Here is a 19589-nt window from a genome sequence, read left to right on the forward strand (position 1 = left end):
TTGAGTTGTTTGTGCATCCAACAACAGCACATGTCGTACCGGAGGACATTCTATGAACTTGTAATAATAATAAAAACACTTCTAAGACAGACTGCTAGGCTAGCTCCATTCTGCTTGAAGTGAGACAGAAGTGCGCAACCGACTTGTCGGTGAATTGAGTGTCATGGCGACGCCCAGCGGCGTTCTACGGAAAGTGGTGAATAAGGCTCAGCTGTTTCCGTAGGAACGGTGACATCATCTGTGTTTAGATCTGTAGGAAACATGATGACATCAGCGACGTGACGTCATCATCGCGGTCGTTGTGCTGCACGAAGCCGTCGTTACACGGAGCATCGAGTCCACATTGTGATTTATTCCAGTCATAGTTAGTAGCACATATTTACATATTTACATAATGTAACGTTACATCGTCACCATGGCTACCAAGCAGATGAAGAAACAACAGAAGCTGCTTAGTCGTCTATAGTATTAACCTATAGTCCGTTTCTATAGTTACAACCATCAACACCGATATTATTATACACTATTTAAAACATGAAAGATGATGAAACATGTAACAACAACTAAACTGTGTGTGTGTGTGTGTCTGTGTGTGTGTAGATGGCGCAGCAGGAAGAACCTCTGTACGACTTCCCTGAGCCCGCGCGGCCGTCGGCGCGGCGCCGGTTGCCGTGCCAACGGGGCCGAGCGTCTCTAAGGAGCATCAGCGTCCTGGACCGACTCCGCCTCACCGTCACCGTGTGGCTGCAGCTGACCATCGCCCCGGCAACAGCACTACACATCCTGCAGAGAGAACCACCCGGGGTGACGCACAACACTACACACAACACAGACACACAACACAGACACACAACATCTACACATCCTGCAGAGAGAACCGCCCGGGGTGACGCACAACATCTACACAACATCTACACAACATCTACACAACACAGACACACAACACACTACACACTACACATCCTGCAGAGAGAACCACCCGGGGTGACGCACAACATCTACACAACACAGACACACAACACAGACACACAACATCTTTTCCATTTTGTTCTGTTTGTTTATTTAGGTGACAAACACCTACGACCTACGACCTGTCTATGGAGAAGATGTAGGTGTTCAGATGTGTGCATGTGTAGTGTGTGTTGTGTGTCTGTGTTGTGTAGATATTGTGCGTCAAACAATGAGTTCCCAAAACAAGGCCCCAATGGCAGAAATACAACAATTCATCGACAACAGAATTTAGACTTTTAGACTTTTATTTATTTGCACATAAAAACATCAAACAAGACATTGACTTCTCTGTCATCAGATAGATGTGAGGTTAGAACACGACCTCACCTTGACCTATCAGATAACTGAAGCACAGTCAAGAAATAATAATCACACACCTTGTGCAAGGTAGAGAAATAATTCCTCTTTCATAGTGGCAGGCAGCACACGAAACGACACGAAACGACACGAAACGACACGAAGCGACACGAAGCGACACAAAGCGACACGAAACGACACGAAGCGACACAAAGCGACACGAAACGACACGAAGCGACACGAAGCGACACGAAGCGACACAAAGCGACACAAAGCGACACGAAACGACACGAAGCGACACAAAGCGACACGAAACGACACGAAACGACACGAAGCGACACAAAGCGACACGAAACGACACGAAGCGACACGAAGCGACACGAAACGACACGAAACGACACGAAGCAACACGAAACGACACGAAGCAACACGAAACGACACGAAGCGACACAAAGCGACACGAAACGACACGAAACGACACGAAGCAACACGAAACGACACGAAACGACACAAAGCGACACAAAGCGACACGAAACGACACGAAGCGACACGAAACGACACGAAACGACACGAAGCGACACAAAGCGACACGAAACGACACGAAGCGACACGAAGCAACACGAAACGACACGAAACGACACGAAACGACACGAAGCAACACGAAGCGACACAAAGCGACACGAAACGACACGAAGCGACACAAAGCGACACGAAACGACACGAAGCGACACAAAGCGACACGAAACGACACGAAACGACACGAAGCGACACAAAGCGACACGAAACGACACGAAGCGACACGAAGCAACACGAAACGACACGAAACGACACGAAGCGACACGAAACGACACGAAACGACACGAAACGACACGAAACGACACGAAACGACACGAAGCAACACGAAACGACACGAAACGACACGAAACGACACGAAGCAACACGAAACGACACGAAACGACACGAAGCGACACAAAGCGACACGAAACGACACGAAGCGACACGAAACGACACGAAACGACACGAAGCGACACAAAGCGACACGAAACGACACGAAGCGACACGAAGCAACACGAAACGACACGAAACGACACGAAGCGACACAAAGCGACACGAAGCGACACAAAGCGACACGAAACGACACGAAACGACACGAAGCGACACAAAGCGACACGAAACGACACGAAGCGACACGAAGCGACACGAAACGACACGAAGCGACACGAAGCGACACAAAGCGACACGAAACGACACGAAGCGACACAAAGCGACACGAAACGACACGAAGCGACACAAAGCGACACGAAACGACACGAAGCAACACGAAGCGACACAAAGCGACACGAAACGACACGAAACGACACGAAGCGACACAAAGCGACACGAAACGACACGAAGCGACACGAAACGACACGAAGCAACACGAAACGACACGAAGCGACACAAAGCGACACGAAACGACACGAAACGACACGAAACGACACGAAACGACACGAAGCGACACAAAGCGACACGAAACGACACGAAACGACACGAAACGACACGAAGCAACACGAAACGACACGAAACGACACGAAACGACACGAAGCGACACGAAACGACACGAAGCGACACGAAACGACACGAAGCAACACGAAACGACACGAAGCGACACAAAGCGACACGAAACGACACGAAACGACACGAAACGACACGAAACGACACGAAACGACACGAAGCGACACGAAACGACACGAAACGACACGAAACGACACGAAGCGACACGAAACGACACGAAGCGACACGAAACGACACGAAGCGACACGAAACGACACGAAACGACACGAAACGACACGAAACGACACGAAGCGACACGAAGCGACACGAAGCAACACGAAGCAACACGAAACGACACGAAGCGACACAAAGCGACACGAAGCGACACAAAGCGACACGAAACGACACGAAGCGACACGAAGCGACACGAAGCGACACAAAGCGACACAAAGCGACACGAAGCGACACGAAACGACACGAAGCGACACAAAGCGACACGAAACGACACGAAGCGACACGAAACGACACGAAACGACACGAAACGACACGAAGCGACACGAAACGACACGAAACGACACGAAACGACACGAAGCGACACAAACGAAACGACACGAAGCGACACAAAGCGACACAAAGCGACACGAAAACGACACGAAAACGACACGAAGCGACACGAAGCGACACGAAGCAACACGAAGCGACACGAAACGACACGAAGCGACACAAAGCGACACGAAGCGACACAAAGCGACACGAAACGACACGAAGCGACACAAAGCGACACGAAACGACACGAAGCGACACGAAACGACACGAAACGACACGAAACGACACGAAACGACACGAAGCAACACGAAACGACACGAAACGACACGAAGCGACACAAAGCGACACAAAGCGACACGAAACGACACGAAACGACACGAAACGACACGAAGCGACACAAACGAAACGACACGAAGCGACACAAAGCGACACAAAGCGACACGAAAACGACACGAAAACGACACGAAGCGACACGAAGCGACACGAAGCAACACGAAGCAACACGAAACGACACGAAGCGACACAAAGCGACACGAAGCGACACAAAGCGACACGAAACGACACGAAGCGACACGAAGCGACACGAAGCGACACAAAGCGACACGAAGCGACACGAAACGACACGAAGCGACACGAAGCGACACGAAACGACACGAAGCGACACAAAGCGACACGAAACGACACGAAGCGACACGAAGCGACACGAAACGACACGAAACGACACGAAACGACACGAAGCGACACGAAACGACACGAAGCGACACGAAACGACACGAAACGACACGAAGCGACACGAAGCGACACGAAGCGACACGAAGCGACACGAAACGACACGAAACGACACGAAACGACACGAAGCGACACAAAGCGACACAAAGCGACACGAAGCGACACAAAGCGACACGAAACGACACGAAGCGACACGAAGCGACACGAAAACGACACGAAAACGACACGAAGCGACACGAAGCGACACGAAGCAACACGAAGCGACACGAAACGACACGAAGCGACACGAAGCGACACAAAGCGACACAAAGCGACACGAAACGACACAAAACGACACGAAACGACACGAAACGACACGAAGCAACACGAAACGACACGAAACGACACGAAACGACACGAAGCGACACGAAGCGACACAAAGCGACACAAAGCGACACAAAGCGACACGAAACGACACGAAGCGACACAAAGCGACACGAAACGACACGAAGCAACACGAAACGACACGAAGCGACACAAAGCGACACGAAACGACACGAAGCGACACGAAGCGACACGAAACGACACGAAACGACACGAAGCGACACAAAGCGACACGAAGCGACACAAAGCGACACGAAACGACACGAAGCGACACGAAGCGACACGAAGCGACACAAAGCGACACAAAGCGACACGAAACGACACGAAGCGACACAAAGCGACACGAAGCGACACAAAGCGACACGAAACGACACGAAGCGACACGAAGCGACACAAAGCGACACAAAGCGACACAAAGCGACACGAAACGACACGAAGCAACACGAAACGACACGAAACGACACGAAACGACACGAAACGACACGAAGCGACACAAAGCGACACGAAACGACACGAAACGACACGAAACGACACGAAACGACACGAAGCGACACGAAACGACACGAAACGACACGAAACGACACGAAGCGACACGAAACGACACGAAACGACACGAAGCGACACGAAACGACACGAAGCGACACGAAACGACACGAAACGACACGAAACGACACGAAACGACACGAAGCGACACAAACGAAACGACACGAAGCGACACAAAGCGACACAAAGCGACACGAAACGACACGAAGCGACACAAAGCGACACGAAACGACACGAAGCAACACGAAACGACACGAAACGACACGAAACGACACGAAGCGACACGAAACGACACAAAGCGACACAAAGCGACACGAAACGACACAAAAACGACACGAAGCGACACGAAGCGACACGAAGCAACACGAAGCGACACGAAGCAACACGAAGCAACACGAAACGACACGAAGCGACACGAAGCGACACAAAGCGACACGAAGCGACACAAAGCGACACGAAGCGACACGAAGCGACACAAAGCGACACAAAGCGACACGAAACGACACGAAGCGACACAAAGCGACACGAAACGACACGAAGCGACACAAAGCGACACGAAACGACACGAAGCGACACAAAGCGACACGAAACGACACGAAACGACACGAAGCGACACAAAGCGACACGAAACGACACGAAACGACACGAAGCGACACGAAGCAACACGAAACGACACGAAACGACACGAAGCGACACGAAACGACACGAAGCGACACGAAACGACACGAAGCGACACAAAGCGACACGAAACGACACGAAACGACACGAAACGACACGAAACGACACGAAGCAACACGAAACGACACGAAACGACACGAAGCGACACGAAGCGACACGAAACGACACGAAACGACACGAAGCGACACGAAACGACACGAAGCGACACGAAACGACACGAAACGACACGAAGCGACACGAAGCGACACGAAACGACACGAAACGACACGAAGCGACACGAAGCGACACGAAGCGACACGAAGCGACACAAAGCGACACGAAACGACACGAAGCGACACGAAGCGACACGAAACGACACGAAGCGACACGAAGCGACACGAAGCGACACGAAGCGACACGAAACGACACGAAACGACACGAAACGACACGAAGCGACACAAACGAAACGACACGAAGCGACACAAAGCGACACAAAGTGACACAAAGCGACACGAAAACGACACGAAAACGACACGAAGCGACACGAAGCGACACGAAGCGACACGAAACGACACGAAGCGACACGAAGCGACACAAAGCGACACGAAACGACACGAAGCGACACGAAGCGACACGAAGCGACACGAAGCGACACGAAACGACACGAAACGACACGAAACGACACGAAGCGACACGAAGCGACACGAAGCGACACGAAACGACACGAAACGACACGAAACGACACGAAGCGACACGAAACGACACGAAACGACACGAAGCGACACAAAGCGACACGAAACGACACGAAGCGACACGAAGCGACACGAAACGACACGAAACGACACGAAGCGACACATCAACACGGTTAAAAGTGTTTTCCTTCGACCAGCAGCACCCGGCACCGACTGTCCTCAGTTTAAATCACCGGTGTCAGTGGAGTGACAACAATAAAACCTGACACATACTAAACACCAAAATAAATAAATAAAACAGCTCCTACAGCTACTACCCCCCCCACCCCCCCCCCGTTGTAAACTCTCCCAGTGTGTCAATAGTAAATATCTTTGTTTCCCCTTTTCACTCTGAATAAAACACTGATGTTGATGAACATATTGAAGAAGAGAGTTTCATGTTTAACTTTATGTCTTTAGGAGATAATTTCATCTTCCACTGGATGAACTGTTAAACACATTAACACACATCTGGACCGGGGGGGGGTCACACACACACACACACACACACACACACACACACACACACACACACACACACACACTCACTGACTCGTTGTGTTGTGTTGTGTTACAGACGTTCCTGGTGAGGAAGTCTCGGACGTCGCGGAGGAACGTGTTGTGCGTCCGCCTGGCCGACGACAGCGTCCCGTCCTTCGTGCAGCAGTTTGGCATCAGAGAGGAACTCAGCAGTGAGACTCGTTACACAACTACACAACAACACAACAACACAACACGTTTTATCTGCACTAAGACGTTACTGTAGCCAGGCTGATTCAACACATGTATGTATGTGTATATAATGTGTATGTGTAGCTATACAGTATGTAGCTCTGGTCACGTATCAAACCAAGCAGATGTTTCTCTCTGGTTGCACTCGACTAACTTCAGCACCATGCACACAGACAGGAATAATAAACCAGTGTAGTTGTAATAGACTAAAAGATGCTTCATATATAGTTGTGTTATAGTTTACAGATCACAGCAGTGGAACGGTGTCGCTGCTTCGATCAGATTTATTACTAAGTAATATTAATTCTCCGTCTGCAGCTGTGACTCTGGAGACGTCGGCCATCAGCTTCCCAGATCTTCCCAGACTCGTCTCCTTCTACTGCGTCAGCAGGTCGGAGCTCTTCATCCTCCTCCTCTTCATCACTGATGCTCTATAAATACGTGTTGTTCCTTTAACATGCACCGTCTGACTGTCTGTTAGAGATGTGTTACCGTTGTTATATAAATACTAGGGCCGGGACTTTAACGCGTTAATTACGATTAATTAATAACACAAAAATGTACGCGTTAAAAAAATGTACGCATTTTAATCGCACTTATTAAAAAAAATTGATTTTTTTTTTTTCTCACCTGTGTCTACCATGGATGTATTATATTAACGGTGTCTACGTGCGGTGCGCCCACACGCGAGAGAGGCGGCAGTTTGAGAGGCTGACTGGCAGAGATGAGAGCTGGTGAAACGCTAGCATGGTTATTTAAAACACCATCTCTGATCTCTGCCTGCACATAGATACACAGACACGGGCGCACGCTAATTGCTCAGCTGCAGCGCTATATCTATGACCTGTCACTGTCACAGGTGCAGCTCATCTCATTATGATAGGACTTCACCCTCAGAGCTCTGTCTTCAGACTGTCCTGACCTGTCCCTGAACATCACACAGGGACAACATGGAGCTGTGTGATTGGTTACTGAGTTTTATTAGTGTTTACATCAGGCTGAGTTCAACAAATCAGTTTATGCTACTGTGATTTAAGTAGCCTAGTTAAATACTACAGTAATCATCATAGTGTATTGGAAGGAAAGACCATTTAATCTGTATGTATCAAATATCGATTCATGAATTCATTGATCATTTGCATCCCTAGTCTGTTGGTCTTGGTTAAGTACCACCTTGAATGCTTAAGCTTATGTATTCAGTCATTCAATGGTATACTAAAATCCATGTGAAAAAAATGCTTCTCACTGTTCTCAGGTCAAATATTTATATGCGATTAAAATGCGATTAATTGCGATTAATTAATTACACAGCCTCTAATTAATTAGATTCATTTTTTTAATCGAGTCCCGGCCCTAATAAATACGTGTTGTTCCTTTAACATGCACCGTCTGACTGTCTGTTAGAGATGTGTTGCCGTTCCCCCTGGAGCTTCCTGAAGCCATCGCCAAGGCAACGTCCCACAAGGAGCTGGAATCCATCTCACACATGGGAGTAGGTCGGTGCCGCACTTCCTGTTTCCTCACGTTTAGACACTACCTGAAGATCCTGAGGATTAACGGCTGTATTTACATAACACACACACACACACACACACACACACACACACACACACACACACACACACACACACACACACACACACACTGTACATGAAGTAATTACCTTCCAGCTGTGGGTTAACAAACATTAAGGGCGTTTTCCCACCAGGCTCGTTAAAGTATTTAAAGAGTTAAAATATTTAAGGACTCCATGTGAACGCAGCATAAATCTGACCTGAGGTCTGATAACTGGTCATATCTGTCCTCCTAGCAACCGTGGTCGTCATGCAAGTCGACAGATCCGTACTCAGACAAAACCAAGATCACACATTTAATAAAAACCACCATGTTTTGAACATATTCACATACGAGGTGGTTTAGAGTGTCTGTGATCATGATCTGTAAAAAAAAACGATTTTGACGAGTTTTCTCGCCAACGTTCGGACAATGTCGAGAAAACTTGGCAAAGGTTGCAAAAGAGTTAAAGCAGATATCAGTGGAATGTTTTTGTTAATATAAGTCCTAAATAGTCCTATTTTCCGTCAGCAATCACTTACATGAAGTATTTCAGCCTAAACACGAGTCTCTCCGTCACTCTGCTCTGCTGTAACCCGAGGAGAAAATTTTCCTTGTGGGATACAAGTGTTATCCAATGAGGAGAGAGAACGGCATGAAGGGCTGTGTGTGCAGCCAAGGGATGCGCGTGAATGTGGTGACGTAGCACGAGGACCAATTGATGCCTGACAAGGGCGGGGGCTGCTAACTCATGGTGCGTTCAAAGAAACTCGTACTTTGTGTTTTTCCTTCCTGTGAAGTCATACCAGTTCGATCTGGTACGAGTTCACGGGTCGGAAGTTACGAGTGGCCGTTATAGGGAACTTTCACAGACAACAGGATGGTAAAAACACGAGCTACGGGTTACCTGGAACGCTACCAAGTCGTAGTTGTGACTTGAAGCTGTAACTTACGGTTTCAAAAGCCTGCCTTGAACGCAGCATTAGCCGAAACGGCCGCGAAGCTGATATCTGCTTTAAAGTGACGTAAACCAGCTTAATGGGAGGACTGGATGGCAGACTGGTTCATAGGAAGAGAGGGCAGACCAGCTTAATGGGAGGACTGGATGGCAGACTGGTTCATAGGAAGGGAGGGCAGACCAGCTTAATGGGAGGACTGGATGGCAGACTGGTTCATAGGAAGAGAGGACAGACCAGCTTAATGGGAGGACTGGATGGCAGACTGGTTCATAGGAAGAGAGAGCAGACCAGCTTAATGGGAGGACTGGATGGCAGACTGGTTCATGTGAAGGAGGGCAGACCAGCTTAATGGGAGGACTGGGTGGCAGACTGGTTCATAGGAAGAGAGGGCAGACCGGCTTAATGGGAGGACTGGGTGGCAGACTGGTTCATGGGAAGGGAGGGCAGACCATCTTAATGGGAGGACTGGATGGCAGACTGGTTCATAGGAAGCAAGGGCAGACCAGCTTAATGGGAGGACTGGGTGGCAGACTGGTTCATGGGAAGAGAGGGCAGACCACCTTAATGGGAGGACTGGATGGCAGACATGTTCATGGGAAGAGAGGGCAGACCAGCTTAATGGGAGGACTGGGTGGCAGACTGGTTCATAGGAAGAGAGGACAGACCAGCTTAATGGGAGGACTGGATGGCAGACTGGTTCATAGGAAGAGAGGACAGACCAGCTTAATGGGAGGACTGGATGGCAGACTGGTTCATAGGAAGAGAGGGCAGACCAGCTTAATGGGAGGACTGGATGGCAGACTGGTTCATAGGAAGGGAGGGCAGACCAGCTTAATGGGAGGACTGGATGGCAGACTGGTTCATAGGAAGAGAGGACAGACCAGCTTAATGGGAGGACTGGATGGCAGACTGGTTCATGTGAAGGAGGGCAGACCAGCTTAATGGGAGGACTGGGTGGCAGACTGGTTCATAGGAAGAGAGGGCAGACCGGCTTAATGGGAGGACTGGGTGGCAGACTGGTTCATGGGAAGGGAGGGCAGACCATCTTAATGGGAGGACTGGATGGCAGACTGGTTCATAGGAAGCAAGGGCAGACCAGCTTAATGGGAGGACTGGGTGGCAGACTGGTTCATGGGAAGAGAGGGCAGACCACCTTAATGGGAGGACTGGATGGCAGACATGTTCATGGGAAGAGAGGGCAGACCAGCTTAATGGGAGGACTGGGTGGCAGACTGGTTCATAGGAAGAGAGGACAGACCAGCTTAATGGGAGGACTGGATGGCAGACTGGTTCATAGGAAGAGAGGACAGACCAGCTTAATGGGAGGACTGGATGGCAGACTGGTTCATAGGAAGAGAGGGCAGACCAGCTTAATGGGAGGACTGGGTGGCAGACTGGTTCATGGGAAGAGAGGGCAGACCAGCTTAATGGGAGGACTGGATGGCAGACATGTTCATGGGAAGAGAGGGCAGACCAGCTTAATGGGAGGACTGGATGGCAGACTGGTTCATAGGAAGAGAGGACAGACCAGCTTAATGGGAGGACTGGATGGCAGACTGGTTCATAGGAAGAGAGGGCAGACCGGCTTAATGGGAGGACTGGGTGGCAGACTGGTTCATGGGAAGAGAGGACAGACCAGCTTAATGGGAGGACTGGATGGCAGACTGGTTCATGGGAAGAGAGAGCAGACCAGCTTAATGGGATGACTGGATGGCAGACATGTTCATGGGAAGAGAGGGCAGACCAGCTTAATGGGAGGACTGGGTGGCAGACTGGTTCATGGGCAGAGATGGCAGACCAGCTTAATGGGAGGACTGGATGGCAGACTGGTTCATAGGAAGAGAGGACAGACCAGCTTAATGGGAGGACTGGATGGCAGACTGGTTCATAGGAAGAGAGGGCAGACCAGCTTAATGGGAGGACTGGATGGCAGACTGGTTCATAGGAAGGGAGGGCAGACCAGCTTAATGGGAGGACTGGGTGGCAGACTGGTTCATAGGAAGAGAGGACAGACCAGCTTAATGGGAGGACTGGATGGCAGACTGGTTCATAGGAAGAGAGGGCAGACCAGCTTAATGGGAGGACTGGATGGCAGACTGGTTCATGGGAAGAGAGGACAGACCAGCTTAATGGGAGGACTGGGTGGCAGACTGGTTCATGGGAAGGGAGGGCAGACCAGCTTAATGGGAGGACTGGATGGCAGACTGGTTCATGTGAAGGAGAGCAGACCAGCTTAATGGGAGGACTGGATGGCAGACTGGTTCATAGGAAGAGAGGGCAGACCAGATTAATGGGAGGACTGGATGGCAGACTGGTTCATAGGAAGAGAGGACAGACCGGCTTAATGGGAGGACTGGGTGGCAGACTGGTTCATGGGAAGAGAGGGCAGACCAGCTTAATGGGATGACTGGATGGCAGACATGTTCATGGGAAGAGAGGGCAGACCAGCTTAATGGGAGGACTGGGTGGCAGACTGGTTCATGGGCAGAGATGGCAGACCAGCTTAATGGGAGGACTGGATGGCAGACTGGTTCATAGGAAGAGAGGACAGACCAGCTTAATGGGAAGACTGGATGGCAGACTGGTTCATAGGAAGAGAGGGCAGACCAGCTTAATGGGAGGACTGGATGGCAGACTGGTTCATAGGAAGGTAGGGCAGACCAGCTTAATGGGAGGACTGGGTGGCAGACTGGTTCATAGGAAGAGAGGACAGACCAGCTTAATGGGAGGACTGGATGGCAGACTGGTTCATAGGAAGAGAGGGCAGACCAGCTTAATGGGAGGACTGGATGGCAGACTGGTTCATGGGAAGGGAGGGCAGACCAGCTTAATGGGAGGACTGGATGGCAGACTGGTTCATGTGAAGGAGAGCAGACCAGCTTAATGGCAGTACTGGATGGCAGACTGGTTCATAGGGAGGACAGACCAGCTTAATGGGAGTACTGGATGGCAGACTGGTTCATAGGAAGAGAGGGCAGACCAGCTTAATGGGAGGACTGGGTGGCAGACTGGTTCATAGGAAGCAAGGGCAGACCAGCTTAATGGGAGGACTGGGTGGCAGACTGGTTCATGGGAAGAGAGAGTAGACCAGCTTAATGGGAGGACTGGATGGCAGACTGGTCCATGGGAAGGGAGGGTAGACCAGCTTAATGGGAGGACTGGATGGCAGACTGGTTCATAGGAAGCAAGGGCAGACCAGCTTAATGGGAGGACTGGGTGGCAGACTGGTTCATAGGAAGCAAGGGCAGACCAGCTTAATGGGAGGACTGGGTGGCAGACATGTTCATGGGAAGAGAGGGCAGACCAGCTTAATGGGAGGACTGGGTGGCAGACTGGTTCATGGGCAGAGATGGCAGACCAGCTTAATGGGAGGACTGGATGGCAGACTGGTTCATGGGAAGAGAGGACAGACCAGCTTAATGGGAGGACTGGATGGCAGACTGGTTCATAGGAAGAGAGGGCAGACCAGCTTAATGGGAGGACTGGATGGCAGACTGGTTCATGGGAAGGGAGGGCAGACCAGCTTAATGGGAGGACTGGATGGCAGACTGGTTCATGTGAAGGAGAGCAGACCAGCTTAATGGGAGGACTGGATGGCAGACTGGTTCATAGGGAGGACAGACCAGCTTAATGGGAGGACTGGATGGCAGACTGGTTCATAGGAAGCAAGGGCAGACCAGCTTAATGGGAGGACTGGATGGCAGACTGGTCCATGGGAAGGGAGGGTAGACCAGCTTAATGGGAGGACTGGATGGCAGACTGGTTCATAGGAAGCAAGGGCAGACCAGCTTAATGGGAGGACTGGGTGGCAGACTGGTTCATAGGAAGCAAGGGCAGACCAGCTTAATGGGAGGACTGGATGGCAGACTGGTTCATGGGAAGAGAGAGCAGACCGGCTTAATGGGAGGACTGGATGGCAGACTGGTTCATAGGAAGAGAGGGCAGACCAGCTTAATGGGAGGACTGGGTGGCAGACTGGTTCATGGGAAGAGAGAGCAGACCAGCTTAATGGGAGGACTGGATGGCAGACTGGTTCATAGGAAGAGAGGACAGACCAGCTTAATGGGAGGACTGGATGGCAGACTGGTTCATGGGAAGAGAGAGCAGACCAGCTTAATGGGAGGACTGGATGGCAGACTGGTTCATAGGAAGAGAGGGCAGACCAGCTTAATGGGAGGACTGGATGGCAGACTGGTTCATGGGAAGGGAGGGCAGACCAGCTTAATGGGAGGACTGGATGGTAGACTGGTTCATAGGGAGGACAGACCAGCTTAATGGGAGGACTGGATGGCAGACTGGTTCATAGGAAGAGAGGGCAGACCAGCTTAATGGGAGGACTGGATGGCAGACTGGTTCATGGGAAGGGAGGGCAGACCAGCTTAATGGGAGGACTGGATGGCAGACTGGTTCATAGGAAGCAAGGGCAGACCAGCTTAATGGGAGGACTGGGTGGCAGACTGGTTCATAGGAAGCAAGGGCAGACCAGCTTAATGGGAGGACTGGATGGCAGACTGGTTCATAGGAAAGGGGGGCAGACCAGCTTAATGGGAGGACTGGATGGCAGACTGGTTCATGGGGAGGACAGACCAGCTTAATGGGAGGACTGGATGGCAGACTGGTTCATAGGGAGGACAGACCAGCTTAATGGGAGGACTGGATGGCAGACTGGTTCATGGGAAGAGAGAGCAGACCGGCTTAATGGGAGGACTGGATGGCAGACTGGTTCATGGGAAGGGAGGGCAGACCAGCTTAATGGGAGGACTAGATGGCAGACTGGTTCATGGGAAGGGAGGGCAGACCAGCTTAATGGGAGGACTGGATGGCAGACTGGTTCATGTGAAGGAGAGCAGACCAGCTTAATGGGAGGACTGGATGGCAGACTGGTTCATGGGAAGAGAGAGCAGACCGGCTTAATGGGAGGACTGGATGGCAGACTGGTTCATGGGAAGGGAGGGCAGACCAGCTTAACCTCTTCATGCAGAGGCCATTTTTGGCAATTTCCGCCTGTTTTTGTATCACTGCAATTAAAGCTTTTTATTTACAGAAGTACTAATCCCACAACTATGGTTAATGGCTTTAATGAAAGAAAACCTTTGTCCCTTTACATCTATATCTATAAAATATTGAATTGAGTCATTCCATAAAAAAATGGGCTTCTGAAATTACAATTTTTTTTTGAAAAAAAAAAAAAAAACGAGTTTGAAATTTTTGGTGAAAAGGTGATATATCAAAATCCTAATTATAAAACAGGTTGAATTTTACATATATGGTTCACACACTCCCTGTCCACATATGTACCAAATTTTAGGTTGATATGTAAAACTACTGAGGCACTATAGAGTTTTTCCAAACAGTGTCCCTTGGCGATGTACAGCGTGCAAAAACTGTCCAAAATTGTCCAATTTGGCTAAAATGCACACTGCAAGATTTTAGTGAGATTTTTTTTTTCCAACAGATAACTTACTGGGGCCAATCACATACTTGATGGCTTTTAGGAACACCAGTTACATAAGTAAAATGCCATTTGAAAATTTAATTTATGGGGATGAATATTTAGTGTCCAAAACCCATCCAAACATGAATTTACCTATTTTCGCCTGTATTATATTGTTATTTCCCTTTAAAACTCCAGAAGTAAACATCCCACAACCATCAGTGATGGCTTAAATTATCAAGGACATTTGAAATAGTTCATTTTGTCTTTTATTATTATTTTAATTAAACTTGGGGCAGTAAAAACACACTTTCTGTGTCGACTTGTATTGCTTACATGTTGACACTAGGGGGAGAGGGAACCACATGAACCAGCTGGGTGCAGACTTAAGCTTTGCCCAATCAGGGATCATTATACATCAGGTCACACCTTAGAGTCTCTGCTATTGGACCAAAAAGTTTTCACCCCCGTGACTTTGATTGACAGGCGACGAGAGATGCGCAAAGCGGGTGCGCAGTCTGACGGATAATAGCTCATAGCATTAGCACTGCGGGTAAACGTAACCATTAATGGATTATCTGGTCACGATGGATTAAATGGCCCATGCCTGTTTTGTCGAGCACATCTTCAGCTTTAACAAGAGGGTAAGCTTGTAATTTTATTCAGTGTTTTAGTGGGTCTGTGACTGACAAATGTCCGTCTTTTTCGGCACTCGAAAATGACTTCCGGGTTTGTTTGTGTTGAGTGAGCAGGCTTGTTTAAACCTTTAATGGGGTAAAAACTGCATTTTTGTGCTTTGCTTTTGATTATATGACAGTTTATGATTTTTTGGTGGTGAAAGAAGAGGTGTACAGATGGTACATATATGTTAAAATCACCTTCGTTGTTGACGTGACGTCGCTTGTGGGCTGCCGTAGTCTGATATTGTTTGAGACATTTTCAGTGACTGTGAAAAAACCGTAGCACCTAGAAACTTCATTTTTTTTTCTACATGTTGCCGAAGGTGTCCTTAAAAGGTCTGTGGTGGAGTTTTCATTACAGCATGCATACTTTTCGTTGTATTAAGGACGCCGTTCATGTGTTATTGATTTGGGACGCCGGCGTCCCAACCACTAGGGGGCCTGCGTGAACAGGTTAAGCATTTTCAGGTTGGGCTTCAGAGTTTCTACCTTCTTTCAGCCAATATCTTATATCCAAATCAGACCGACTGAGACACAGGTATTCCCAGGTCTTAGGTTGGCCATGTGCTACCTACGCACCTATGGCCTTTGGTGACTCAACTTCTGTGGCAACTGTAAAGAGTGGGTGTACCAGCAATATTCCATTTTGGTGGCAGACTGGTTCATGGGAAGGGAGGGCAGACCAGCTTAATGGGAGGACTGGATGGTAGACTGGTTCATAGGGAGGACAGACCAGCTTAATGGGAGGACTGGATGGCAGACTGGTTCATAGGAAGAGAGGGCAGACCAGCTTAATGGGATGACTGGATGGCAGACTGGTTCATAGGGAGGACAGACCAGCTTAATGGGAGGACTGGATGGTAGACTGGTTCATAGGAAGAGAGGGCAGACCAGCTTAATGGGAGGACTGGATGGCAGACTGGTTCATAGGAAGAGAGGGCAGACCAGCTTAATGGGAGGACTGGATGGTAGACTGGTTCATAGGAAGAGAGGACAGACCAGCTTAATGGGAGGACTGGATGGCAGACTGGTTCATAGGAAGAGAGGGCAGACCAGCTTAATGGGAGGACTGGATGGCAGACTGGTTCATAGGGAGGACAGACCAGCTTAATGGGAAAAAATGGTTCAGAGCTACCTGAACCAGCCATAACTAAAAGCCCTGTCATAAAGGAAGGTCTTAAGTCTAGACTTAAATGTAGTTCGAGTGTCTGCCTCTTTGACCCATGGAGAGAGCTGGTTCCACAGTAATAAAGATTATAAACCCTGAACCTACAAAGTGATTAATGAGGTGAAAACCAGTTTCAGTGAATAAAACCAACGTGTTTGTTTCCAGAGTTCTGGAGTTCCCACCTGAACGTCCGCGGACCGCGAGACGCTGCAACGCTCCAGACGGAGAAGAAGCCAGAGGCCGGAAGCTCAGCGCCGCCGACCGCTGCTCCTCCTCCTCCTCTTCCTCCTCCTCCTCCTCCTCCTCCTCTTCCTCCTCTTCCCTCCAGCTCTGAACCTCCTCAGACCGACTCCGACCGACCGGCTGAAGCGGCGCCGGTCTCCACGGCGACGGTGTTCCACCAGTTCTGCCCCATCGCCACGCGCGGCCCCAGAGAGCTGGACTGTGGCTCGGGCCTCGGAGCGCTGTGCTTCGTCAACCCGCTGTTCCTCCAGGCTCAGACGGCGCTCTGCCGCCGCCGCATGTTCAAGCGCAGCCTCAAGGTCCGCGTCTCCATGGAAACCTCCACCATGCTGTCGCCGCCGCTGGCCCCGCCCCCGCCGCCGCCGCTGCTGCCCAAGACCAAGAAGAGATGTAGAGGACGAGGAGTCGCTCAGCGGCCAATAGGAGCCATGGAGACGGTCTCCGTGGCGACGGCTCAGCCAATAGGAGCCGTGGAGACGGTCCCAGAGGAGTCAGACTACATGCAGCCGAGCAGCTTCTCTCTCTCTCCGTACCTCTCTCCTTCTCTCTCCCTCCTCCCTCACGTCTCTCCTTCCCTCTCTCCTTCCCTCTCTCCTTCCCTCTCTCCTTATCAGTCTCCTTCCCTCTCTCCTTATCAGTCTCCTTCTCCTTCTCCTAAGGCTCCTCTGTCTCTCTCTCCTTTCACCTCCTCACCCTCCTCCCAGCTGCCAGAGGAGGTTTATCACTCTCCTCCTTCTCCTTCTGCTGCTCCTCCTGCTCCTCCTCCTTCAAGACCCGACCAGCAGAGACCAGAGAGAGACGCTGAGGGAGCAGATGGAGACGAGGAGGAGCAGGAGGAGGAGGAGGAGGAGCAGGAGGAGGAGGAGGAGGAGGAGCAGGAGGAGGAGGAGGAGTCTCTGGTTTTACAGATGGCTGCTGCTTCTCTGAAGGACTCGGACGGCTGCAGTTCCCTCAGCAGCCTGGAGGAGGCAGCAGAGACTCTGACCTCTAGTAACCCCTAGTGACCACTAGTAACCCCTAGTGACCACTAGTGGTTCTTGGTAAAAACTGCAACAGCTTCTTAAAAATGATCAAATATAGTTTTATTTCCTGACCTTTACAGACATTTATCATTGAACTGGATTATTGATTATTGAACCGTCACTGTTGCCCAAACTACAGAATCTAAGGTTTTTTCACACTTACTGGTTCGGACACTGGCAGAGCTTTATGTTTCCATGACGACTGACCATCTCATGTTTCCATGACTCCCGAGAAGCAACGCTAAACTTTTACAATGGAGACACTAGTACGCTGTACAACACGTAGGCGCTGCTGAGTGAACTACGGGAACCAGGATGTTATATTTGCCTTTAGAGCCGTTAATAAATAACAATGATCCAATTAAAAAGGCTTTTTCTGTTTCTGTCCAGTTGGTTTGGGACTTTCTTGCCCCCCCCGTGGGCCAAACAGAGCTTCTTCAGATTCTCTGTCTTATTAAAATAAACTGAAAGTGAATCTCAGATTGTAAAGTGAAGTTCATTAAAAACGTTTGAAAATGGCCTCTAATGGCCTTCTAAGAAACCACCAGCCCAATTTCAACCAAACTTCTGCGTTGGACTCCCCTCGGCCCCCCAGATGACATATTCGAATTTGGAGAAATTTGGAGAACTTTGAAGATATTTGATTTTTGGTAAAAAAAAACCTTCTCAACACCCGCGGGGCTTAGAAATGTTCGAAAATCACCTCGCTCGTTTTCTCCTAAACCATTAGCCCGATTTCAACCAAACTTCTGGGTTGGATTCCCCTCAGCCCCCACGATAACATATTCGAAATTTGATTCATTTTGATTTTTGGTCAAAAAAACCTTTCTCGACACCCACGGGGCTTAAAACTGTTCGAAAATGGCTTTGGTCGTTTTCTAAGAAACCACCAGCCCAATTTCAACCAAACTTCTGCGTTGGACTCCCCTTGGCCCCCCAGATGACATATTCAAATTTTAAGGAATTTTAAGAAATTTTATCCAATTAGATTTTTGGTCAAAAAACACTTTCTCGACACCCGCAGGGCCTAAAAATGTTCAAAATGGCCTCGGCCGTGGTGCGGTGCGTGGTGCAGTGGGTAGAGCGGCCGCCCCATGTAGAGGCTACAGTACTCGCCGCAGGCGTCCCTGGTTCGAATCCCGCGTCGGGCAGACCTTTCCTGCATGTCATTCCCCCTCTGTCTGCCTCCCCCTTTCCTGTCTATCTCTACTGTGCTATCAAATAAAGGCAAAAAGCCAAAAAATATACTTCCAAAAAAAAAAAAAAAAAAGGCCTCGGCCGTTTACTCCAATTTCTCCAATTCTCCGATTTCAACCAAACTTCTGCGTTGGACTCCCCTCGGCCCCCCCAGATGACGATCGAAATTTGATTTATTTTGATTTTTGGT

The 19589-nt window shown here is 49.7% G+C and overlaps 1 protein-coding gene across 1 annotated transcript; it reads left to right on the forward strand.

The window, feature by feature from the left end:
• Positions 1-600: 600 nt before the first annotated feature.
• Positions 601-18181, forward strand: LOC311007946 (ras and Rab interactor 1-like; the record flags this gene model as incomplete). The annotated part of the gene is made up of 7 exons (XM_084001369.1): positions 601-804; positions 6988-7102; positions 7461-7533; positions 8547-8638; positions 17103-17188; positions 17282-17659; positions 18110-18181. The coding sequence occupies 7 exons, from the start codon at positions 601-603 to the stop codon at positions 18179-18181; spliced, it is 1020 nt and encodes a 339-aa protein (XP_083857495.1).
• Between the last annotated feature and the right edge of the window lie 1408 nt (positions 18182-19589).

Source organism: Trachurus trachurus, assembly GCF_905171665.1.
Source record: "Trachurus trachurus genome assembly, contig: scaffold_116_arrow_ctg1, whole genome shotgun sequence".
Lineage (NCBI taxonomy): Eukaryota > Metazoa > Chordata > Actinopteri > Carangiformes > Carangidae > Trachurus > Trachurus trachurus.